Source organism: Cinclus cinclus, chromosome 9 (assembly GCF_963662255.1).
Source record: "Cinclus cinclus chromosome 9, bCinCin1.1, whole genome shotgun sequence".
NCBI lineage: Eukaryota > Metazoa > Chordata > Aves > Passeriformes > Cinclidae > Cinclus > Cinclus cinclus.
This window is the reverse complement of record NC_085054.1, coordinates 20,517,206-20,542,016: the sequence shown is the minus strand read 5'-3', so window position 1 is coordinate 20,542,016 and position 24,811 is coordinate 20,517,206. Positions and strand designations below refer to the sequence as shown.

At 47.1% G+C, this 24,811-nt stretch overlaps 1 protein-coding gene across 2 annotated transcripts; it reads left to right on the top strand.

Annotated features, from left to right (window-relative positions):
* STEAP3 (STEAP3 metalloreductase) lies at window positions 1-23,688 on the top strand. 2 transcript variants are annotated; one of them, XM_062498383.1, is made up of 5 exons: window positions 1-86; window positions 11,468-11,951; window positions 12,416-12,943; window positions 14,547-14,711; window positions 20,496-23,688. In XM_062498383.1, the coding sequence occupies exons 2-5, from the start codon at window positions 11,469-11,471 to the stop codon at window positions 20,784-20,786; spliced, it is 1,467 nt and encodes a 488-aa protein (XP_062354367.1). In that variant the 5' UTR covers window positions 1-86; window position 11,468; the 3' UTR covers window positions 20,787-23,688. The 2 variants fall into 2 exon arrangements, with proteins under 2 accessions (XP_062354367.1, XP_062354368.1); XM_062498384.1 differs by lacking the exon at window positions 14,547-14,711.
* Window positions 23,689-24,811: the final 1,123 nt, after the last annotated feature.

The following is a 24,811-nucleotide window of genomic DNA, read 5'->3' as shown; positions in this document are numbered from 1 at the left end:
GGCAGGAGGGCGGGGCCCGCGGCCTGACATCACGGCTCCGCTCCCCGCTCCCGGCCGGCGCCGCTCGCCCTCCCGCCGCCGCAGAGGTGAGGAGCGCGGGGGGACGGGCACGGCGGGACGGGCACGGCCGAGGAGCCGCGACCCGGGCTCGAACTGCCCGCGCCGGGCGTGCAGGGCGGGGGGGGCTCGGCTCGGCTGGGCTCGGCTCGGTGCCGGGGCTGCCCTGCGCTGGGGAAAGGTCCCGAGTCAGCGGGGGCTCCCCCGCCGCCGAGAGCTGGGTCCCGGCCCCGTTCGGCCGCGCCCCCGGCCCGGGATCCCCGCGCGGGGCTGGGCCCGCTCCGCTCCGTCCCTGCGCTCGGGCAGCGGCTCCGGCCCCCTGGGCGATTTCGGACGCAGCCGCCTCGGTGCGAGGGTTGATGTTGGGGCTGGGGCCGGGTCCCGGGCGGAGATTTCTGCGGGGGCCGGTGTGTCTCGGTCCGGGCGGTCACTCGGGAGAGGTCGGTGGGATGCTCGTCCCCGGCAGGTCCGCCGGGCTGGGGTGCGGGGTGCCCGCCTTTCCTTCCCGTGGCTGCTGGGCACATCCGTGCGGGTGCGGGAAACTCCCTGGCACCGGAACGGGTCGGCTTCGCTGTTCCGAGTGATGCGGTCCTCGTGAGCCGAGCGGGGACGGACTGATGGACGGATGGATGGACGGATGGATGGACGGATGGATGGACGGATGGATGGACGGACGTTCAGGCTTTGCTCCTCAGGGAGCAGCACTAGGCGCTTAGGTTTCACTTTTCATTCTCAGCTCGCTGAGTGCTTTGAGGAGATGATTGGCTTCTTCCAGCGAGGGAGAAATCAGCACCGAGATATTAAAAAAAAAAAAAGAAAACTTGGGGAAAATCTTGGCCAGGGCCCAGGATCCGTCAGAGACAAGCAGGGAGCATCTGTGGGGTTTCTGAACCGATGTAGGGATTTGTAAAAACTACAAAGATTGGATGCTTATGGGGGGGGGACTTCAGCTTTTGATCCTTTTAAGAGTAATGAGGGATGGAAACTGTGAAGGAATTGTAGGGGTGACTGTAGTAGGAACATCCCACAGGTGATGGAAGCTGGGGTGGGACTGTCCGTGTCCTGTGGCCCTGTGCAGGGTGTGACATCTGCCCATGACAGGTGGACACCAGGGAGCTTGAGGGAGTGTTTGTGTTTGTAATGCCTGAGCTGGGCAGAGGGATACAGAGGACCCCAGATCGTTTCCATCAGAGTAGCCTCAATAAAACTATCACATAGAGAATTGCTTCCTGTGGCAAGAAACCAGAACTGAGAGACAGCAGGAGAGGAAGGCTGTCGCCTACAGCATCAATACTCCTGTGGGCTGAGGAGATGCAGGACTAATAAGATTTAAATACTGCATCAAGCTTACATTTTCTCTTCTTCCAAAATCACATTTGCCTATGAAACAAATGTACGGTAATATAAGATGCCACAGTCACTGCACATATTTGATTTCCTCTGTGATTATAAAGGAGAAAATGTTGATGACTCAACAAGTCTGTGTTTATCAAAACCACATCGAACCCCAGGAAAACACGCTCTTTGGCGGCATAGTAATTTTTTTGTTGTTTATTTTGCTCTTTATTTCGGGGTTGTTTTGCTTTTTATTGTTAAGAACTATGCTTTGACTATGACCTTGTAACATAAACCCATAAATAGAAGCAGGTTTAGATTCAGAGGAAACACATTTTTTCCAGTGATGGAAGAAGTAGGCCAGCCATGCCAGCTCTCTTGAGAGGTGGGAAAGGCAGTGGCAGCTGTGATAAGAAATGTCACACACTAGGAATTAAAACACACAAATTTGTTATCTATGAGTTTACCATCACTGATTAGAGTTAGCTTTTTGTCAACATCATAATGGAAGAAAATGGTATTTTCAAATTTGAATTTATTACTGCTTCATTGGTTTTCCTATGAAGTCTAAAGTGGATTAAGCAGCTTCCCATCTTCATCAGAGTTTAAGTGAACTGTCACTTAATTGAAAGTTCTGAAAACATGTCAGTGATGTGGGAGCTTCCAACACATTTCCAAAAGCCTTTACATACTCTGGGACCTAAACATTTAGAAAATTTTCCTGGGGTTTAAGGTATGGAGGCAGAAACTCTTCCCATCCTTTCTCCAGATTCTCTTATTTTCAGTGAGTCTCTCTAAAGCCTTGGTTGTGGCAACACGTGCATTTGAATCTAGTATGAATACACCACTGTAGTCTTTGGAAAAAATGCCTAGGAGCTCCCCATGGGATGTAGGCTTCAGGAATCAGGGTCTGCAGATAAGATGTCCACCACTGAAGGGGGCTGATACCAACTGCTGATCATGTGCAAGCACTAATGGGTAATAGAGCTACACAGTGGTTTGGGTTGGAAGGGACCTTAAGGATCATCTCATTCCATCTCCCACCATGGTCAGGGGCACCTTCCACTAGACCACGTTGCTCTAAACCCAGTCCAGCCTGATCCTGAACACTTCCAGGGATGGGTCATCCACAGCGTCTCTGGGCAATCTGTGCCAGTATCTCACTACTCTCATAGTGAAGAATTTCTTCCTTATATCTTATGTAAACCTGCCCTCCTTCACCATAAGGACATTCCCCTTGTCCTATCACTGCAGTCCTTGTGAAAAGTCCCTCTCCAGCTGTCTTCAGGTACTGGAAGTTGCTCTAAAGTGTTCCTAGTGCTTTCTCTTCTCCAGGCTGAACAACCCCAATTGTCTCAGCCTGTCTTAATAGGAGAGGGGCTCCAGCCTTCTGAGCATCTCTGTGACCCTTCTTTGGGAACTCCAGCAGGTCCACATCCATCTTATGCTGGGGTTAGATACAGGACAGGACCTGTGCCAGTGCAGCTTGGCACAGTGGTGAAATATGTGGTGTTTGTACTTGTCCTGCACACGTGGGTCTTGCTAACTCCTTGGGGTCCTGGGGGAGGCATGTTGTTCACACTGCACATATTTGTCTCTCTGGTCTGACCTGCAAGACCCCTGCCAGTGGAGGGGAAAAGGTGAAGCAAGCTGGATCTGCTATGCAGGATGCTGGACTGAAGGCAAAGAGTGTGAGAGGAAGGGGAAGGCAGAATGCTGTGGAGTCCTGGCACCTCAGGGCAGTGAATTTATTTCCAGCAAAGAGCATCTCCCACCCATCTGAATCCCCAAAAATAACTACCTGGTCAGCCAGTTGTGTTTGCCTTTCTCCCAGGAGCTTCCCAGGAATTGTTGGGAAAGTCAGGAGAGGCAGTACATAGCCCTACATTCCTTGCCTTTCCTGTTTCCATCACTGTGCTTATTCAGGGCTGGCTCAGAGCTGCCTCTGTACTGTGCGTCATGCCTGTGCTCGGTGGAGGGGGAAAAACAAATCAGCAGGAGATGAGCTGGTCCTCTGCCATAGACTGTGTCTTCCTTCCTCCCCACAGTGCCTCCCAGGTCATCTTCTCCTCGTGTGGTCCTGTGCATCTTCTGAGTGCCTGGGTGAAACAAAATCAGAAAGGCAGGAGAGTGCTGATCTTGGAGAGCCTTCTAACAGGCTCTGTGGCACGGAAGTAGCCAATACAAATATTTCCATGCAAACGCAGCACAATTCCTCCATGCCTTTCCTGGAGAGAAACAAAGAGGTTTTGAAGAGCTGGAGTCTGCCAGCTCCCTGTGGTGACTGCTGCAGTCAGGTCTTTCCATCTCTGTAGGGCTGGAGAAGGGTGGAAACCTCAGCTCATTTTAGGCAGGAACACCTCCACCCATCGTGTCTGGCTTACTAGATCTACCTGAGAAGCTTCCACCGTCCAGGCTTTGGGTTGCTCTCCTGCTCTTCTCACACTTGTGGATGGGAAGGCTCAGAAATGGATGAGTCACAGAGTTGTTAACTTGGTAAGAGCAGCAAAAGAATGAAGACTCGAAAAGAAAGTAAGAGAAGCCATACAAGACTTACAGCACTTGTTGTAAACCACCCCTTTATGTCACTTAAGAACTGTGAGATGCTAGGCTGAGAAAATAACCTTCTCATGCAGAGTCACATCAGCCAGATAAGCTCCTGTGTGCTGTGTCATCATCAGCACTGCTCTAGCAAACTCTGTCTTGCTTCAGGTCTGTGCTTTCCACGGTCTTACAGTGAAATCTCAGGATTTCCCAGACTTTCAGATTCCCATTTCATGATGTTTTATTACAAGGTAGGTCTTTCTCAGACTTCTCATTGCTCTGTCAACACAGTGGGCACAGGCAGCAAGATGTTTTTGCAGAAGAGCAGAGGAAGTTCTCCAGACAAGGACTTTGCTGCAGAGAAATGGTACTGCAAATGAAGGCAAATTTGGGAAAGAAAAGTTTGAGGATATCTATGGCAGAACCTATTGGTAACTGCTTTAAAGTTGGTCGTTTTGATGAAAACAGGCCAAAGGTTTGTTTTCCAGTTAATTATAGATAGGTAGTTTTCCTGCTCAGCATTAAAATGGAGGGAGGGAAACTGTCCCTGCAAAGTGATCACAGGCTGGTGTAGTTTTATAGGAGAACTGTAGCCAAAATGTCTGAGCTTGTGTGGGAAAAAGAGATTATTTTGTCCTTTGGGCAGTTCTGATAGCCCTTTCTCCTCTACTTTCCCCTGTTCTGTAATATATTTTTGAATTTTGGTCCTGGTGAAGAATGTCTTGTGGTCAGGGACATGGACATGCCCTAGGCTTCACTGCTGGCTTCCAAAAACAACATTCTCAATATTTTTCAGTGTATAAACCAGGGGGTGTATGGAGTTTGGAGGGTCAGTGCCTGTCAGCCCATGTTTTCATTAGCGTGTGATGGAGTAGGGAGGCACATACTGAATTTCTAGGTGACACTGAGCTAGGAGGGACTGCAAGCATTTTAGAGAAGAGAGTAAGAATTGAAGACTGTGGCAAGCTGGAGAGCTGGTTTAATAAAAACAGTGCACATGTCGTGTACTGTGTGGACTGACTGACCGCCTGGACACCAGGTGAGTGACCAGCCAGACAGTGGCCACGGGGAGCCAGAGGACAGGGACACTGTGCCCCATGAGTCAACAGGGGCACACAGTTGTGCAAAAGCAAACAGTCTTCTTGGGATGAAGAAACAGAAGTGGTGCATGGGGAAGCAGCGTTTCTGCTCCAGGTGGTGCCTTTTAGGGGCTCTGTTGGAAAATGCGGTTCTGGGCATCCTCCAAGAAAAGTGAGAGCAAGGAACAGAGGCTGAGTTGTTGGATATTCGGTAAATAACAGCTCTGATGAAAGAGTTGGGTTTCACTTGTGCAGGAAAAACCGAAGGGAGATGTGAAACCTGTTCTCTAAATACAGTGAAACCTGTTCTCCAATACAGAACATGTCTGCAGAGGAGAAGGCAAATCATTTGCCATGTCCTTTGGGGGTAAAGGAGGAAGGGATAAGGTTAACTGGATTGAGAGATAAAGAAGGGAGAAAGCAGGGCTCTGCAGGAGCTTATGGAAGTGGTTTTAGCAGATAAATACCTGATAAATGAGGTAATCAGATAAAGAGCTGCCTTGGGGCAGGAGGAGGGATGAGGACCTGTGAATGCAAAGTGCATTGGAGTGGAGAGCAGTTGCAGGGGCACATGTGGCAGCTCCTGGAGCCCCAAAGCAGGTCTGGGGGCACAGCGGTCCTTAGGGACACAGCAGGTGACATCGCAGTGATGCCAGCTTGGGGCAGGACAGCTCCCCTGCCGCAGGTCCCTGTGCCACCTCCCCAGCCCAGCCCAGGGGTGCACAGCCCCCCATCCCTGTCCCGTGTCCCTGCCAACAGGCTTTAAGGACAGCAGCTGGGACAGCCCAGCTCCTGGCATTTCCTCATTCTCATGTCCTGGCTGGCAGCCGAGGTGGGTTTGCAAAATGGCTTTTCTGGAAGGGTGGTTTACATCCTTTGCCAGTTCCTGGTTTGCGCCATTTGGAGATAATTCTGCTTTGGAAGGAGAAAGAAGAAAAGGGGCAAGCAAAAGGGCAGCAAGCTTGGTTTCCCTGATTCTTTCTCTTGCAGGCAGAGCTGGGGAAGTAATTTCCAGTCAGCCTGGGCAGGACTGAAAGGTCTCCAGAAATGTGCACTAGAGCTGAGATTAAAGCAGCTTTGGATAAGCTCTTTTATTACTAAAATCTGTTCCAGTTCCAACAAGTTCAGGCTCATGGCACTTGCTGTGCTCCTGAGAGGGATGCTCTGTGTGTGGGAAAGAGACTTTAACATTTGATTTTCCCTGCAAATAAAATGGTGGTAGAAAAAAGAAAAACGGTGTTTCGGCTCACAGCAAGATCTGAGTGGAAGCATTCAGGTGCTGAATGCTCCTCTCCAGCTGGGACTTTTGGAGGGTTAACACAGCAAGAGATGCTCTGCAAACAGGGGCTGGAGGGCTTTGGCTTCATGGTTCAAAGGTCCCTCCATGCAGACTGCAAGTCCCCTGGGGGCACAGATCACTGCTGTCCCTGGAGTGTGTGTATTTGTGGGACTGTTCTCGTTCTTGTGTCAGCCATGGCACAAGTTTCCCAGTGCAGAAATCAAGACATTCCTCGGCAGTGACCTGACCAAAGGCTCTGCTGCATCATTTGGTTCCTCATGCTCCTTGCTGGTCTTTCAACCCATGTGCTCATTAAGGAATGTGTATAATAATCATGTGCTTTATCTCTAATAGCACCCAAGCAGAAGCTGAAGCACAGAGCAGGCTCTTTGATGACCTGGACGGGTTGAATCCACAACTTATGGAGACTCAGTTGTGGTCGGCCTAAACAAACACTGACTTTGGGGGAAGACACAAAAGCAGTTGTTTTAGCCAAGGTGGTGCAGACTGGGTATATGAGGCTGAGCTCAAAGATGAGTTTCTGTGCAAACAGGAACCAGTGTGGTTTCACTGGATAGGAAGGACATTCATTGGAGCTCCGTACGAGATTGCTGCCATGTTCTTCAGTACAGTTTGATATGTTTAAAACACTACCTTTTTATTAGAGTTATGGCAAAACTAACTTGTCTTTTGTCTGATAGGTCTGAATACTAGGGCATTGAAATGAATCTTGATTTTTTTTTTTTGTCCAGAACTGAAGCAAAGCTCATGACTTGCCACCACAGGTCCATTCCTCTTCAGGGTGTGCAACTCAAACATGAATTACAGGAACCAGCTAGGCTATCCTCCTGCACCAGAGGATATGAAAGGGGCCCCAAAAGATGGCCTCATTGTTAAAGACATGGTCAGTGATATCTGGGTCATCCTAGACAAACTTGCTGGAGTCCCATCCTTGTTAGTATCTCCTTCCCCTAGTCTGTTGAAAGAGGATAACAAATGTGCCTGTTCCCCAGTAGCTGTGGGGGATTATCTGCTCAGCAGATTGACTCTGCTGTGAGCCCAGGGACACCTGAGTGGGCTCCTGCAGCCTAGCTCCATCCAGAACAGCTATCCTGCTGCAAAGCCTGAGTGAGGACTCTCAGTGTGGGCAGAGAGGCAGAAAAACCTTGTTTGCCTGGCACCAAGCCTAAGCTAACAGCCTCAGCCAAGCCTCAGGTGCAAAATATGTAGAATTATCCCTGTTTTTCTTCTGTGAGAACTCCTCCTTCCCTCTGCCTGGGTAACAGAGATTTGACTGCTTTGTTTCCTGCAGCTGCTGTCTGTCTGATCCCACTCCTTGGGGCAGAAGTTGCCTTCTGGACAGTTTTTGTAGAGCCTAGCAGAGGGGAGCTCCCCATCTTGCTCACTGCCCATCACTGCTATTGCCCTGCAATTAATAGCAGTAGTGGCAATGCAGGTGCTGAACTGCACATGGGAACAAGTGTGCTACAGCTGGACACAGCAGTGATGTAAAGGTGCCATTAGCAGAAGAGCTGAAGGGCAGCTGTACATTGCATTCAGTATTTTAGTTAGGGAACTGCTCCCCAGTTAGAATTGGAGCTTGCTTATTCCCACTGGGCTGTGCTTTAAATCATCTTGTAACTTCCTTGGTAAGAAACTGATCTCCTTGAATTGCATGTGCTATAACTCAGCTGGAATACAGTTTGCTTGATAAGGAAGATCAATAAATGGGGTTTTTCTAAGTCTGGAGATGCTGAAGATTTGTCTAAGCACCATGATAGTCACTTGTGACCTCCTCCGAGTGACTCTGCAACATCCTGGCCATGGTGCTCTGCACCAGCTTTGGATGGGTTGACCTTGCTGTGGTGAATTAGCTTTGGGAGGGAGAGTTTCAAGCAGGTGACATGTTGTCTATAGGTGCAGAAAACACAGCATGGACACGTAAGTCAGGGGTGGTGGCAGAAGGCAGGGGTCTGAGTGCTCCCCAGAGATTATGAAGTGAAAAAAAGCTGTTGCCTAATCAGGCAGTCCATTGCCAGGCATCTGTTAGGCAGAGACCACAGTGTTTGTCTCAGTGAAATGTGTTTATGGTGAAAGAGGGATGTTCCCCTCCTTTCTCAGGAGGATTTCAGTGCATGGCAATGACAGCAATGCAACCCACAGGCAGCAGCCAGCACCAGGGACCATCCCACCAAGGGCTGGCAGCAGGGATGGGTCCTGCTCCAAAGCCCTATCAGTCAGAGCATGACTGAAATAATCACACCAAAATTCACAGAAAAGATTTTGAGTCTTCTTACATTGTAGCTATCCTGCTGACTTCAAAGGCTGTTTAATTCTGTCATCCCTTTTAATCAAAATAACTGGAGACAGCAAAGATGTTTATCTCCAAACATTGCCAACATCTCTCTACATGTTCAGTGGCAGCTGCAGGACAGAGGAAACATGCGGTAAGAAAAATTGCTTGAAGCAGCATTTATATCCCAGTGGGACCACAGAGAGAACTTTGGAGGTGCCTTAAATCGATTATGAAATGAGTCTGTGGGTAACAATCACTTTGTCACCCTGAATGCTGATTTCTCCCTCTGTGGCTGAGAGCCAGAGATGTGTTTCTTTATTTTGGGGTAATATTTTGTGTGCACAGGTGGTGGAAAAGGGAAGGGGGGGTATTGCAGAGCGAGCTAATTATTCTGAACAATAGCATTAGCCCTAGAACAAATAGTTCTGGACATGAATAAATTCAGGTGAAGCAAGAAGGTTTCTAAAAAATAAGACACTGAGTGTGTGATAAAGCTTCTGATAAGAAGGGACCAGGAAAAAAAGAAACAACTGTATCTTTGCAGACAAAGATCTGAAAGTCATCCATCTCACTCTTTCCTTGTGGCCCTTTTTGATATTTATTACCCCCCCCCCCCTTTTTTTTTTTAACAGTGGAATAAGCAGAACTGCAGTGTACTGTTTGATCTCTGTATTTATACAGTGGAAGTGTATTTTTAAGGGGAAGAAACCACCATGCACTTCTTTGCACTTGTTTTCCCCTGATAGCAGTTCTTCATGAGCACACGTTCTGGACTCTGGGACAAGGTGGTGCTTGGTGAGAGGCAAGGAGAGCAGACAGACCTCTGCCATAGAAACAGTATTGTCACTGAAACCATGATGGGTTTCTACCCAAGACAGTGAATTATAGTTTCAAAGTCCATCTGTTCAAGGTGTTTTGCAGGCTTTCAGTGAGGACCAGTATTGAGATCATGGTTGCTGTGTGAGAGATCTCCTCCAAGAACTTGGCTGTGCTTGATGTTTGTCTGCCAGGGACTACCAAGTTGGTCTTTTCATAGTAATATGACCTTTGATCATTTTTCTGAGTGGTTTTAACAAATTTACAGCTCATTAAAGTGTATATATAATATGGGGAGTTTGTGCCCACAGGCAGCTCTTGCCATATCTCTCTGTCATCTGTAGTGAATTTTGGTACTCAGGCACTTTGAATGAGGAGATCCTTTTGCAGATTCTTCACGAGAAAGATTGACTGTTCTAAATGATTTTGGGTAGATATTAGGAAGAAATTCTTTAGGTGGTGAGGCATGGAAACAGGTTGCAAAGACATCCTGTGGATGCCCCATCCCTGGAGGTGTTCAGGACCAGGTTGGATAGGGCTTTGACCAGCCTGGTCTAGTAGAAGGTATCCCTGCCGGTGGCAAGGAGTTGGAAGTAGATGATCTTTCAGTCCCTTGCAACCTGAACCATTCTATGATTCTGTGATCACTATGCACAAGTTCCATCTTCTCAGTATTCACTCCCTTTCCCAGATCACTTATGAGCATGTTGAACAGCATAAATCCTCAGGGAAATCCTTTGGCAATCTATTCCCATTATGAAAATTATTTCTTTCTTCTCACCCTTTGTTTCCCATTGGTAACTATTCATGCAGAAATGCCCTTCCCCATTGCACCACTACTGTGCCAATCCCAGAAGAGCCTTGGGTGAAGGACATTTCCAAAATGAAAGCGTATGAAAAACACACCTGTGCCAGGGACCAGGTCACCCCATCCAAATGGTCACCTTCACTTTGAAAGAACTTGACCAGGTACAAGGCAAGACTGCACTCCACCAAAGCCACTTTGTCTCCATCCCCAGTATATCACAAGTCTGTTAATTACAGTCTTTATTATCATCTCTAGCAGTGTGCCAATACAAAAGCCAGATGTCCTGGTGTGTAAGTTCTATGGGCTGCCTTTCTGAGCCCTTTTAAAACCTCACCCTTGGGAATTTGCTGTTCCTTCAGGAACAGATTTCCTTCCTTCCTTTAGGGTAGATTTGCTGTTCCTTAAGTTGTGAGGCAGATTTGAGCCACTGACACAGCCCATGAGCAGTCTGGCAGTTCCCTGCTCGAGCTTCTTCTGACCTCCAGGTCCAGCTGCTGTGCTGCCTGTGATTTTATTGATCTGCTTAAAACCTCTCCATGCCCTCAATATCTAATCTGTTACAGGGCAAAATTCATTAACGCTTGTAAAGCTCATCAAGATCTTTCCTGAGCAAATCCCATCATGTTTTAATATATTTTTTAAATGTCACGAGTAAGTTCTCATTACTCATTAAAGAGCTGAAGCAAACAGCGCTTGCCAGACCCAAATATTGGAACAGGAAGGGCTGCAACTCTCTTTGTTTACCACTTTTAGGACACTTTCATTTCATTTTGACTTCCTGCCTTGATTCTGCTCTGTCGAAACAGAAGCAGCCCTCCAGTTTTTCCAAATGTAGTCTCGGGGATCTCCATGGACCCATTCCTTAGGAGATATCTGATAGCTCCATGGGACTCTCAAGAGTTTCTGGTCCTGATTGCTGTTAGTGTTGGCCTGGCTTTGCAGTGTAAGATACCAGCATGAAGGACAGCAGAGAATGGGTGAGCGCATCCAGCAGGTGTTGGATCACACAACCCTGGGAAACCTGTGTAAAAGCCTTCACCTCCCAACCCAGCATGGTGGTTTTTGCCCCTCCAGTGGTGCCTGTACATTACTGCGCATTTCCTGGTGGGTTTGGCAAATGGGTTTGGCTATTGGGACCAAAACCGTGCGTTCAAGTGGCATTAGTAGCATTTTTCCCCGTGACCTCAGATGTGGTCTGGGTCTCTGCAAGAGCTCCACAGCGAATTTGCATTTCTCCTTGTTTGTCCCGCCAGGATGTCCGGAGGAGACATGGCCAAACCTCTGCTGGGCCACGGGAGCACGGAGGGTGACTGCAGCCCCCCGCCGCCGGCCGGGCGCGCCGTGGGCGTGCTGGGCAGCGGGGACTTTGCGCGCTCCTTGGCCGTGCGCCTGGTGTGCTCCGGGTTCAAGGTGGTGGTCGGCAGCCGCAACCCCAAGCGGAAAGCCAGCCTGTTCCCCGCTGCAGCTGAGGTCACCTTCCAGGCCGAGGCGGTGAAGAAGGCGGATGTCATCTTTGTGGCGATTTTCAGGGAACATTACTCCACCCTCTGTGACCTGGCTGATGTGCTGGTGGGCAAGATCCTGGTGGATGTTAGTAACAACACCGAGATCAACCATCACAAGGAATCCAACGCAGAGTACTTGGCCTCCCTGTTCCCAGCCTGCACCGTGGTAAAGGGGTTTAATGTGGTTTCTGCGTGGACGCTGCAGTCGGGTGCCAGGGATGGAAATAAGCAGGTACTGTTTTCTTTCAGGAAGGAGTAAATCTCAACTGTTTCAGCAGCTGAGGTCTGGCAGCATCAGCAAATGGCCTTAGGCTCCAAGAGAAGGAGTCTTGAGTGCTGGCTGTGGCATCCAGAGACCACCCCTTAACTTCCGCATTTCTTTGTCCAGAAATGCAGTACCTTCACTTAGTTCACACTTTGTAGTCTTAGGATCATCTGCCTAAGTGAAAAGCATTATTCAGTTGTTTGTTTATCTAAACAGAGCCAGTTAAACAAACTGGTGGTACATGCATGAAAGGAAGCCTGTCCAGGAAAGAGGTCTTTGGCAGCCATGGTAAATCCCTGTCAAAAAGCCTGCCAGGAATCGCAATGCTCAGTGGAATAACATAGGCTCCCTGTGACACAGAATCCTCCTGATGCACTCGATCCCAGCAACCTGATTTCTTTACCCTATGTGTGTATTTCTGTTTGTTGCAGGTTCTGATCTGCTCAAATAACCAAGAAGCCAAACGCACTGTAGCAGAAATTGCTCAAGTCATGGGATTCACCCCTGTGGACATGGGCTGCATGTCATCAGCCCGTGAGATCGAGAACATTCCTCTGCGCCTCTTGCCAGCCTGGAAAATCCCCATCTTTTTGGCTCTGGGGCTTTTTCTTTGCTTCTTCACCTACAACCTGATCCGGCAGGTCATCCACCCATATATCAGGGAGCAGAAGAACAAGCTGTACAAGATCCCCATCGAGGTGGTGAACACCACGCTGCCCTGCGTGTCCTACGTCATGCTGTCTCTGGTCTACCTGCCCGGGGTGCTGGCAGCCTGCTCCCAGCTCTACTATGGCACCAAGTACAGGCGCTTCCCAGATTGGCTGGACCAGTGGCTCCAGCACCGAAAGCAGATTGGTCTCCTGAGCTTCTTCTGTGCAGCCCTGCACGCCGTGTACAGCCTGTGCCTGCCCATGCGCCGCTCCCACCGCTACCTGTTAATCGAGACGGCCGTCAAGCAGGTAACGGGGCTGCTCCTCAGGTCAGCACCTGCAGGAATCTTCTAAACTCACACAGATGTTGGGTGGTGGGCTTAAAAGCTCGGCTGTTTTGTTCGTTTTCCAAAGCAGGTGTGGGACAGTGGGAAAAAGTTGTTACCTCTAGGAGCAATTCCCCACGGGTTAGCTGCATGCCACAGACTGAGCACTCACCTTTTTTTCTGGGGGTCAGTGCTTGTTACTACAGAAAGTTTAAAACTTTCAGTGACTTGGGTCTTGTGCTGAGGACCTGCCATCTCCCTGGATACACTGCTCCTTCTGCATTTACAGCCAGGGCTAGGATCAGCCCTCTGTGCCATTGCTCCCAGAAACACTAACAAGCCTTGGAAACCCGCCTTGCCTGGCTGAGACTAGGTCAGAGGCAGGAAAAATGCTAGGAGAGGGGAAATCCAATGGTAGGAGGAGCAGAGTTCCCTTCAGCTCCCAAAATCTTGGGAGATTCCTGTTTGTTCACACTGATGTTCATAATTGTGCCTGCTGGAGTAACCAAGTCATAACCCAGAGAAGGTTGTATGTCCTCATCACAGTTTGCCTGCAGGAGTTTAACAAAATGGTGGTGAAGAACTGGTTATATAAGAACAAGGAAATGCAAAAGGACTTTATTGCTTTATGGACACTCTCAGCAGTGTTTATCCAGTGTGAGATTGCTACCTTCAGGCAGTTCAGCCAGCTCTGTAACTCAGCAGTACTATGGGAGGATGGGATTTGCTCTTTTCTGCCCCTGCCTCTCACTGCTCCGCACTGTTCCCTCCTGGGATGGCACAAGCTTCGTGCAGCTGAGGGAAGGATGTGATCAAGGAATTACCCTGCAACCACTCTGCTTTCTGTGCTGGGGTATTTGTACAAGTGATTCCAAATGTTTGCCCCAAAAAGGAGGAAGGGGTTGTGGGGACAGAGGGGAGCAGGATGGCTGGTTTTGGCAGCAGTGCCTGTTCAGAGCATCCATCGAACATCATTCCCAGCTGCTCAGCTCCAGCCTTGAGCAGGTTCTTCTCAATTGCCACAGTTGCACATTAATCTCAGGCAAGCATCCTGTGTTCATTTCCCCTCTGCCTCCTGTTTTCTAGCAACATCTTTGTTTAGTAAATTAAACCCATTTAATGGGTGAAAGAGGACAGTTCTAAATGTTCCTCTTTGCCATGCAGTATAAAACCCATCTTCCCTTCCATTAGCATGAACAATTTCCCCCTTAAATGCACTTAAAACAAAGGTTATTAGGAGACTAATGCATATTCAAGCATCTGTATTTGTTTTCATGGCTTTAAACTGAGTTCTCATTGTAATTATCTTTCCAAATGTGACTTTGGGGCTTGCTGCTGTGGTTACAGGCATAGGAGCTGAGAGCATTCAGCAGTTCTTCCCAGCAGGCTTCAAATCAGGTCTAGCTTTGGCCAAATGGCTTTGGGATAGGAGAGCATCCACATCTCCCAAACAGGCAAATAATGCTGGAGGTGTAAATAGGACCTAGTGCTCATCTAGGAAACCTGCTTCCAAAACCAAAACAGATAAAATTCAGTTCCTCTGTCCCCAAGAGCCCCATTTTAACAAACCTTCGTTGTCATGCCAGGCTGTGGAGAAGAAGATGACAATCTGGGTAGAGGAGGAAGTCTGGAGGATGGAGATTTATATCTCTGTTGGAATAATTGCCCTGGGCTTGCTGTCGTTACTTGCCATCACTTCACTTCCATCCATCGCAAACTCTCTCAACTGGAGGGAATTCAGTTTCATTCAGGTAAAGTTGACATTTGCTGATGCCAGAGAGTGATTCTGCAGAATCAGTCAGGCCCTCACACAGACTGGGCAGGGGTTGACCTGCTTTCCCAGCATATCCTGCTCTGGCAGGGCAGCTGCAAGCTGTGCACTGTTGTCAGCAGCAAAACCCCAGAGCCACAGACCCCTTGTCCAGGAGGTGAGACCCAGAGGCAGAGAGGGGCAGAGGGCTGTGGTGTGTCCTGGGGCCATGCTGCTCTCACACAGGGCTTGTCCTATCCAAGGAAGGCGCTTTTCTTAGGAGAAGGGAAAATGCAAGGTGTCATGGGCATCCACATAGAGATCAGCAGCAGCAAAGCTGTGGAGGGCAGGCAGGGAAATGCTGTGGAGACAGCTGGGTACAGGACACTGATCTGTCCTTGCTGCTCAGGGAGAGCTGCATGCACCTACGTGTTCAATAGGCAAGTTCACAAAGGCTTAGAGTGTTATGTAAACTGCCAGACCCCACACAGCACAGAGAACTGGGTATGATTTCAATGAAAAGGCCATGTCTGATTCTAAAAACTGAATTAGTAATGTTGTTTTTCCCCGGTGCTTTAGGAGCCTTCCTTGCACTTGCAGTGATGGCCAAGCTTCCAAGGGCCAAATTCCCTTGGTGACCAGAGGCTACCCCATGGGATGTTCACAAACACCATATTCAGTGGCTGCAGCTTTTTCAGGGATGCATTTGGAGCCAGGCTTAGGGCTAATTAACAGAGATAGCAGAGACTGAGCTTTTCAAGTACCCCCTGCACATAAGAACTGATTTTTGAGGCCAGATTCCACTCACTGTGTCACAGTCATATCCCACAGCCCTAAAAACCCCTTGTTACTTGTGCTTCCTACACCAGGGCTGCTTAGCATGCAGCTCTGTGGGCTTTGTGTCCCACTGCAGTAACCCCTGTGGCACCCAACATGTGTGAGCCCCCCCAGGACCCCGTTCCCCTGCAGCTCTTCCCTTTGCACCACACTGGCACACACCTAACCCTTCCAAAGGGGAGGGCAGGGTTCAGGGATGCAGAGGTGAATATCTATCATCCAGCCTCTGTTAAGCTCTGCTGAAGCTCTTCAGTGGTATATAAATAATTCAGTATTCATTAGAGCAGGAGTTTGAAATCTGGTCCCCTGCTTCTCCCACGAGTGCCTGAATCACCAGACAAGCAATCCAGTTTGTCTTCTTTCCCCTCTTGCTGTGGGCTAGCCAGTAATTATTTACACTGAGTAGAAGAGCAGCACCAGGAGAGCTTGACCCCAAGAGAACATCCCTTGAGGAAAAGGGAGACTTGGCTTTAAACCTCTGTTTCAGACTGGACAATGGGAACATATTAATTCTCACCACCACATCTCAAAAGAGGGCTGCAGCTGCTGCCACACTGGATAAATCAGTCCTGACTTAGGCATGTCATTCCAGGAATCCCAAACGAAGGGAAGTGTCTCCTTGCAGCCTGGAAGGAGGCTTTGAAACCCCCTGCATTTCCCTTTGGCTCCCCAGGCAGCCTGGCAGCTGTCCTAGAGGGTGCTGACGTTGTGTCATGTAACACATCCATTGTCGTGGCAGGTAGTGTGTCTAACACCACTGTGCCACCTGCCCTTTGGGACCCCTTCCTGAGCCTTTCTAAGGGCATGTCAGCACTAGGACCAGACAAATTTGTGATGGTCAGTTCCAAAATAGCTCTTGACTGCCTCACATGGGAGCTGGCTGGCTCAGTTCATGGAAAGATACTCACACCTATTTCTGTCTGCATGGAATAAGGCGTGACAGTGTGACACGAGCTCCCAGCTGATCACATGCAGGGGAGGCATGGCTAGTATTGTGCCTTACTGTGGAAATGCCATGTAAAAAGAGTAGGTTACAGATCTCCTGACATGTTAGCTTCCATATTATATTTTTTAATGAGGGATCTTTTAAATTATTTACTCCTCAGTAAGTCTGTATTTACTCCTCAGTAAGTCTTTCCTCTTTCCACTGAGGAAATTAAAAGAGCAGCTACAGCTATTGCTTCCATGCTCCAGAAGTTATATTCACATAGCTCAGTGTGAGCCTCCCTGAATTAATGCACAGTGGTACAGTGTAAATACAAGGGGTGAAGCATGAGGCTGCTTTCTCAAATATTTAGCATTTCTAGCACTTCTGCAGCATAAAAGGGGTGAAATGCAGAGTGCATACACCCCAGCCAGATGCCTTCCAGAAAATGCAGCAGTTTGTTCCCATGTCAATTGAACTGGATGGTGTTTGAGAGATGCTGTACCAAAAGCCACATGGCAGGCAAATTCAGGAATCACTTTAGTCCCCTCCTTACCCAGAGCTTCCCAAGTCTGGCATTTTCCAGCAGTCAGTGTGTACACCTGTATTAGTGCCATATACTGCCACAGTATTAAAATACACATCTGTTGCCTGACAGGTCGAAAATCCCATTTTTATTGCTGCCAAAGTTATAGGGAAAAAAGGTTAATTTTCACAGTAGCTCCTGCACATACACAGCTTTCAATTAAATATAGTGAATTGGATACACAGTTCCCCTGTGTGACCCGTTTTTTAACAGAAAGTGTACAGGATTGAAACATGGGCTAACAGGAATGATTTGTATGTAATTCAGCTTATAGGAGACATTTTTAATGTTCCCCAGTGATTTACAAATCGACTCTAATTTCCCGAGAAGTAAAAATGTGTATGATTGCCTTTACCTTCCTATCCTGAAAAGCCCTCTGGGAGTTTTAAAGTTGAATTGACCTGGTTTCTTTCATAGTTCATGTAGCATAAGATGTAAAGAATCTGTAATCAGACCTTTTCTAACACTCCTGTTGAGGCAGTGCAAGGGGCCAGAGCTGCTTCCATTGAGCTAATAATTTCATAGTACTGATGGCTGCACAAGTCAGAAACATATCTGGGTCAGGAAGGGGCTCTTTGCTTTCAGTGCTGCCCAAGCATTTCTAAATGAGCCACATGTGATTGGATCAGCTTTGCTGAGGCATTACAGGGAGCTTGCAGACACCAAGGAAGTGGGGGAGGTAAAAGAGTTAATGGAGAACAGAAAATACATGCAAAGCCTGAATCAGGAAGATACTGTATTCATACAGCATCTTTCAGAGAGCTTTAACATACTACAGGGCTGCTGCCCCACACTCCCCATGTTGTGACAGTACAAAAAAAACCCAACCTTTTCTGCTGTTTAAAACAAAACCCAGAAAGATTTCATAGCCAGAAACTGCATAGAGAGGATCAATGAGAGCAAAGGAGTGGTATCAGGGCTAAGCACTTTGGCAAATCGGGCCCCAGGGTGCTCAGTGGGCTCTGCGTTGTACTACACTGAGTGTATAGTGAGTTGTCAATACTGAGGCAAGCTGCAGTCAGCAAAACTTTTGGGTTTTGTGCACTTACAGACCTGCCTGTATCCAGCTGTCTGGGGGGTGCAGCCGTGGCTCCTTCAGCCAGCATCACCCCCTCTGCTCGCCCCAGTCAGCTCCTCGTTTGTGTTACAAGTGCATCAGCCCATTGCTGCTGTCAGAGGAGCTGCCAGCCCTGTCTCCAGCCACCACAACCTTAGCCACACGTTTGTTGCCGTGTGTTTGTTGCCAGTTAGCCTTTCTGTTTCATCCCTGCCATCCACACACAAAGGTGGGTCAGTCACAGAGTGCCTGTGGTGGTTTGTCACCTTTTGTCCTATTAATTCCTCTCCTGCTCTCCCCCAGTACCAGCAGCTGTTTAAAGAGAAACTGTAGAGGAACAAGGTAATTATCTCCAGCTCCGACATCTCTGCCATGCACAGAGCCCCGCTCAGGCTGGCTGTGAATGCACCCCCTTCCCAGGGCAGAAAGCATTTGATCTTGGATTCACTCTGTCCCCTTTTCCCTTCCCTGCTTTGCCAGATGAGTCCTAATCTGGTAATTCAAACGTTTTGCCACCCTGGGTATTTTTTGCCTGTTTGAAAGAATCTTAACCTATAAATGGTGGCTGATCTGCAGGTTGGGTCCTGCTGTTAGGTTCAGCTGTGACCACGGCATATTTCAGCAAACTCCTCTTTAATTTTCCAAATGCAGCTAGTCTTGACTCTGTTGGGTTTGCTGCTTGTTACCACCTTGGCTTAAAACATGGACACAGCTTGTGGTAGGAAGGACGTCTGTGCCTGAAAGAAAGGATAAGTGTGGGGTTGCACACAGGACTGAGGTTCAGTTCCCAGCTCTGTTCCCAACTCCTGGCATGACCTTGAGTAATGCTCAGCTGTAACACAGAGTCCTTCCCTGCCTTGGCAGGACTCAGACAGCCACATGACTGCCAAATAGATACCATAAAAGAAGTACCTAGATCTGGTAGCACATCTGAGAGCTCTCCTTCCCTCCCTTGCCCAGTTCCCTCAGCTCTTTAAAATACTAGCTCTGAAGTTTAGAGAACTCTTGGTCTGGATTTTGGTAACAACATGGTATATTTTTAAAAGTTGTCTAGGTTTTTTAATTGTTTCTCAGCAATCAAAAATAGAAGGGGGAGCTATAAATTGAGTAGTTCTTTGGCTGAAACGTTTTTTTCAAAAGATGATGAGCCCTTCCTCCCATCTTGCCCTGGTTCCTTATTTCCCTGCCATGTCCTCTTTCCTGGACTTATCTTCAGGGAGACCGTGCTTCTTGCTGATCTCTGCACCAAAACAGATATTTTGCCTTTTAAAGGATTTCTTCCCCTAAGTTAAGGACATAAGCAGCAAATTTTTCCCTGTCTAGGCATCTTGAAATTTGGTTGTTATTTCAGGCTTAGACCAAGCATTTCAAAGTAGGGCAGCAGAGCAAGATGCTACACCTGTGCTTTTCTCTATAAACACAGCAGCAAAGGCATGTACCAAGGAAAACACAGTGAGTGCAAAGGAAAAAACAGCAAGTGCCCAGTGCTGCTGAGTGCCAGCCAAGCTCGGGAGCCACCACCTCTGATGCTGGCAGGAAGTCATAGGTGAGGGACACAGTTTAAAACCTATCTTTGAGAGCAACCCTCAGAGGGAGCTGGAAATACTCAGGAGGAGATGTTGTCTCTGTGGGTGCTTGGAACAAAATTTCAGCTAAAAGTGGGGACAGTTCTTGCCTGTAGAACAGGGGCTGTGTTCTTGCTGCCTCCTGGGTGGATAAAGGGCTCTTGACTGCCCATTCCAAGGGCTTAGCCTATCACACAGCCTTTGAACCAACACAGATCTCTTAAGACAGAGGAGGAAGTCCTTGAGGGCTGTTGCTCACCTCAGAACAGAGCACTTCTGCCTGCACAATCTCATTTTCCTGTAGGTGACACCAGTCACCTGAAGATGTCTTTGCTCTGTGTAGAGCTGTGGCTTCGCCCACTTCCAGCAGTGCCTGCTGTGGTCCAGAGCCACATCACTGATGCTTCATCCTGCTGGTCAGAAGCCTGAGCCTGCCAGGGACTGGCAGGAGCAGAGCAGGCAGCTGCAGCTCAGGAGGAGCCCTTGGGAGCTGCCTGTGCCCACCTGCTCAGCAGGGGCTGGGGATGCTTCACAGGATGCAGGAGCCCTCCTCTCTGCTGAGTTTGCAGCGCCTTCTGGGAAATTCCTGCTGAGCTTCTAATGTCACACTTAACCTCTGATTAGACAAAGAAAAACACAGTCTGGCACACTACCCAGGAAAGGTTTCCAGCCGTGCTTTATTCTGTCCAGGAAACGCAGGAACAGCCATTGCTTTCTCTGTGTCATGTACACTTAGAAAAGAGTGTAAAAAATAACAGAAAGACAGCCAGGCACCAAGTACTCTGCTAACTGATGTGTGTTTCTTTTCCTTTTAGTCCTCCCTTGGATTTGTTGCCTTGGTGATCAGCACTCTGCACACGCTCACCTACGGCTGGTCGAGGGCCTTCGATGAGAATCAGTACAAATTCTACCTGCCCCCAACCTACACCCTCACGCTGCTCGTCCCATGCACTGTGATCATAGCCAAAGTCATCTTCAGTTTGCCCTGCATCCAGCACAGACTTCTGCGAATCAGGAGGGGCTGGGAGAAGGGCAGATATGTCAAATTTGTTCTGCCCAGCACAACGGGGGAGTTTTCAAGCAGGGAGACCTCCAGTAATGTCTAACAGCCCCAGCTTTGAGTATTTCAAAGCACTATCAACATTTCTATAAAGGTGTTTCTTTTTCTTAAATGTATGTTTTGGTATAATGGTATTGTGGATAAAAAAATAAAATTTGGTGACTTTAGAAAATGGATGACCATCAAACTAGGTTAGACAGTAGTAGTTAAATTATACTGCTGATTTGCTAGGACAATTATTGCCTTAAAAAAATGACTGGGAGCCAAGCTAGCAGCACTAACGTACACAGGAAACTGATGGACTGTGTTAGTCAGATCAGTCACTTGATGTGCTGGCTGGCAGCTCCCCAAACCAGGTTGCTTTCCTAGCTGCTCTCATAAATTTCACTGCCTTTTTTTTTTTAATACGAGGTTGCACAGATTTTCTGGGGTTTATGACTGCAAAGATACCCTGCCTCTTCATGGATCAATCAAGGCAGTGAGGTTTACGAAGATCAATTGCCTCTGGTTTTGTTCTCCTCAATGAACTCTGTGGACAAGCCAGAACAGCTACATTCATGTTATTGTGACAGCAGATTTTTCTAAAATCATCAAATCTGACAGCAAGCCCAGTATCCCTGTTCTCTCAAATACAGACAGCACTTCTGCTCCTGGAAGCAGCGCCTGATGCATGTTTATAAGCTGAGAAAATAAAGCACCTTTACCAGCAGTATAAAAGCATTTGAGAGAGAGACATCCCCAATACCAGACGTCTGGTCTGCACTGCTGGCTCTGAGATGACAGCTACTGCTGCATGTTCTCTGTTATACTGAGCCAAAGTTTCAAGCAGTATTTGATTTAAATAGAGCGAGGATAATTATTGGAAAGGCCTGCTGCTTCACAAAATTACATGGAGAAAACCAAGGCCTCCCAGCTGGCCTTACAACAAATAATAGGGTGAAGCTTTTAGAAATCGCTGTCACCTGAACATTCCCATTTAAGCAAACAAAACAGCAGCTCTAAACCCACTGGTTTCACTTGCAATAATAAGATCTTTGAACAGTCTTGCAAAGGGATCATCAAGTCTTGACCACAACATGAAAACATGGCAGTTGTGCATTTTGGGCACAGTCCTTCATTGCTTTACACCTTTAAAAGTCACTTGCTAGATCACACAGCAGGTATGAAATGCTCTTCTGACTTCATACCCACTGTGGACAAGGCAATGAAGATTTCTGTCCTAATTTCATGTTTCACTTGTTGCTTTCTATGAAGTTCTTACGCTTTATCAGAATAACTCTAGGTTTTGGACATCCAAATCACCAAACAGTGAATGGACAGCCATTCCCTAAGGGTCATTTAAAAGCAAGCAATCAGGATGACACAAGAAGACTACCTCAGTAAGGTCAGGTACAAGGATATGCCTGGAATGGCCTCATTTTCCTACAGTTAAGGGAAAGACACTCGGTGTTCTGTATTGCTTTGAGAAACAAGAGCTGTCAGCACCAAGTGAGGTACAGCTTGAGGGACAAGGAACTACTTGTTACCAGGCCAGTTAATATAAAGGGCAGGGGGAATTTATCAGCTTTGGGGTACATGAGCCCTTCTACAAGCCAACATTGCTCCCATAACCTAGAATAGATCTACACAGACAGAGACTCATAAGAATTCCCTGTTTAGCTTCAAGGAACTACAGTGAGTAACGTTCTTCATATATCACTCATGTGGCCAGTGATGATATTGAGTGTTAGCTCTTGCCTAACACTTACAGTAAAGCCTCCAAATGCTGCTTCTTTTTACTGAATAAAAATAAAAATAAACTGGCTTGAGGAGAAAGCCTAGATTTCATAATCAGGTGATTTTTTTGTTGCTGTTTTGATGGGGTTTGGACAACGTGGTGAAGGTACCATTCTTTACTACTGTCCCCCTCAGCAAGCTCAGTTTATTAGGTTTCCCCATCCACCTCCAGAACTTAGCCCAGATTGGAACCTGACCAAATCACTCTCCAAGCAGACTGATGACCCAACACTATTTATTTCTGGTTAGGTGATAGGTTAAATTTCCACGTGGATTTGAGACAGTTTCACCTGAATAAATTCCACCCACTCCAGTTTAACTCATCCTTGAGGGAACACTGGATTCAGTAAGTGTAGTTTTTTAGTCATCTTTTCCATGTCATCATTAGGCAACGACAACAAAAACCATGCATTTAGATACTTCATGGTGTATTTCAATGCCTTTTTTTCCATCTAGGTTTCTTTTTACATCTTTAGGTCAGGCAAGACTACTGTCTGGTGGCCAAAAAAGATTAGGAGGCAGAAAAAGAGCATTACACAGGCTCACAGGCTTTGTCTTCAAAGGGAAGAGTTTGAGTCACTGCAAGGTCAAAGACTCACCTGTCTGCCCAGCAGAAGGTTTGCACCCTCACTTTGTTAACATGACTTCCATGCCTACAAACCCTTTCCCATAGCAAAGGGACAGTTTCCATGAGCAGAAGGGGAGTCAGTGAGTCAGCATGGTGCTTTTCAGATGGATACAATCCCAAAGGGGCAGACAAGCCAGCTCAAAATCCCCACACTACTGCAGTTCTACATTATCTAAAAAAAGAGCTGGTCAACTGTCTCCAGGTAATGCCTGTGCCAACAGACTGGCCAACCAGCCACCATCCCTATTAAAAACCAAAACCAATTCTTATAAATGCAGAACAGCATTTCACATGATGCCCTCTGTATTCATCTGGTCCTTAAAACATGTGCCACAACAGTTTGAGTCATTTCTTCTGATTCTGGAATGCTGAAAATGAAACTAAGGAATTTTTCAATTATCTTTTCCCTAAGCATTTTTGATGTGCATAGGACATTCAGTGGGAATGGCTAAAAATTTACCATTTAACTGGTTTTGTACTTGAAGTTTTTTTCTCTCTCTGTATATATGTGTACACACACACACATAAATATATATAACTTACTGCAGAATATATAGCTTGAATGTAAAAATCTTTGTATTTTTATTTTCTGTACTGCCTATGTGCCTCTGGGATATGTAAGAACCAAATTAAAAGCTGTAAGAGCAAGGCCAGTTTTAATCACTGGCCTCTGTAGTTATTATATAAAGATATTCTGAACAGGTCTACATAATTATATCAGAACTCATATGAGTATTTTTTCCCACCTCCCCCAAACAAAACCATTACTTTAATGGCAGTGGTAGAGTAGTGCAATTATCTAGAATTTAACCTCTAAGAAATAAAACCAAGTACAGCCAGCAGCTTGTAGAACCTCATTATCAAAGTAGTAAAATGGTCATTGCTGTAACCCATAGTGCCAGGGCTCAATTACAGAGTTCCTGTGTGTGTGTGAGGTCACAAGTGTGTACAGACATATATTTCATTACAGTGGGCTACTGATATTACACAGCACTTGTAGGACAAGATCAAACAAGCTTAATTCACTAAATAGAAAGTGCTGTTGATACAGAGTTCAGGGAAGAAGTTCCAGATGGGGGACTGCAAAGAAAGATGGATTTTTAATACTATAAATTTGTTCTCTGCTTCTTAAGTCACTTTTTCATACAAGTGGTATGCCAGATCAACCAATGTCTGAATCTGCAGCATTGCATTTTAATGAGCTAATTTGTAAGTTGATTTTAATGAGTTCATTTAAATTCCTGAGCTGAAGATTAACCTCTGCAGGTACAGTTCTCTCACTCCTTCAGTTTTATAATACAAGGCTTTAAACAGTGCAATTGGTTTCTTGCTCTTAAGGGATTTACTCACAAAGGAATATATCAAGCTGTAGTTAAAACTTTAGGGGGGATGCACTTGCTTCAGCACTTCTGTGCAATGTATTTCCTCCAGTCTCTCCAAGATGGCCAGCACAGCTACAATCAGCAGCAAAACCTGGTTTTATTCTTGAGCTCTAAATTTCACACACTGAGCTAGTGGGATTTGCAGACTGTGCTTTGGGCTTGAGGAATGAGATTTGTTACACTAGGACAGTTTTCTTTTATCTATTTATTGTGCCTTAATAAGTAGCATCAGCTTTGCAGAATTTCTACACAAGTTTTTTTTGTGTGTGTGTCTGAGAACCATGC

Excerpts from the sequence above, each read along its gene's own strand:
- STEAP3 (XM_062498383.1), top strand. The coding sequence starts at position 11,469 with ATGTCCGGAGGAGACATGGCCAAACCTCTGCTGGGCCACGGGAGCACG. Across the intron at positions 11,952-12,415 it reads CCAGGGATGGAAATAAGCAG|GTTCTGATCTGCTCAAATAA; the intron begins GTACTGTTTTCT and ends TGTTTGTTGCAG. Across the intron at positions 12,944-14,546 it reads TCGAGACGGCCGTCAAGCAG|GCTGTGGAGAAGAAGATGAC; the intron begins GTAACGGGGCTG and ends TTGTCATGCCAG.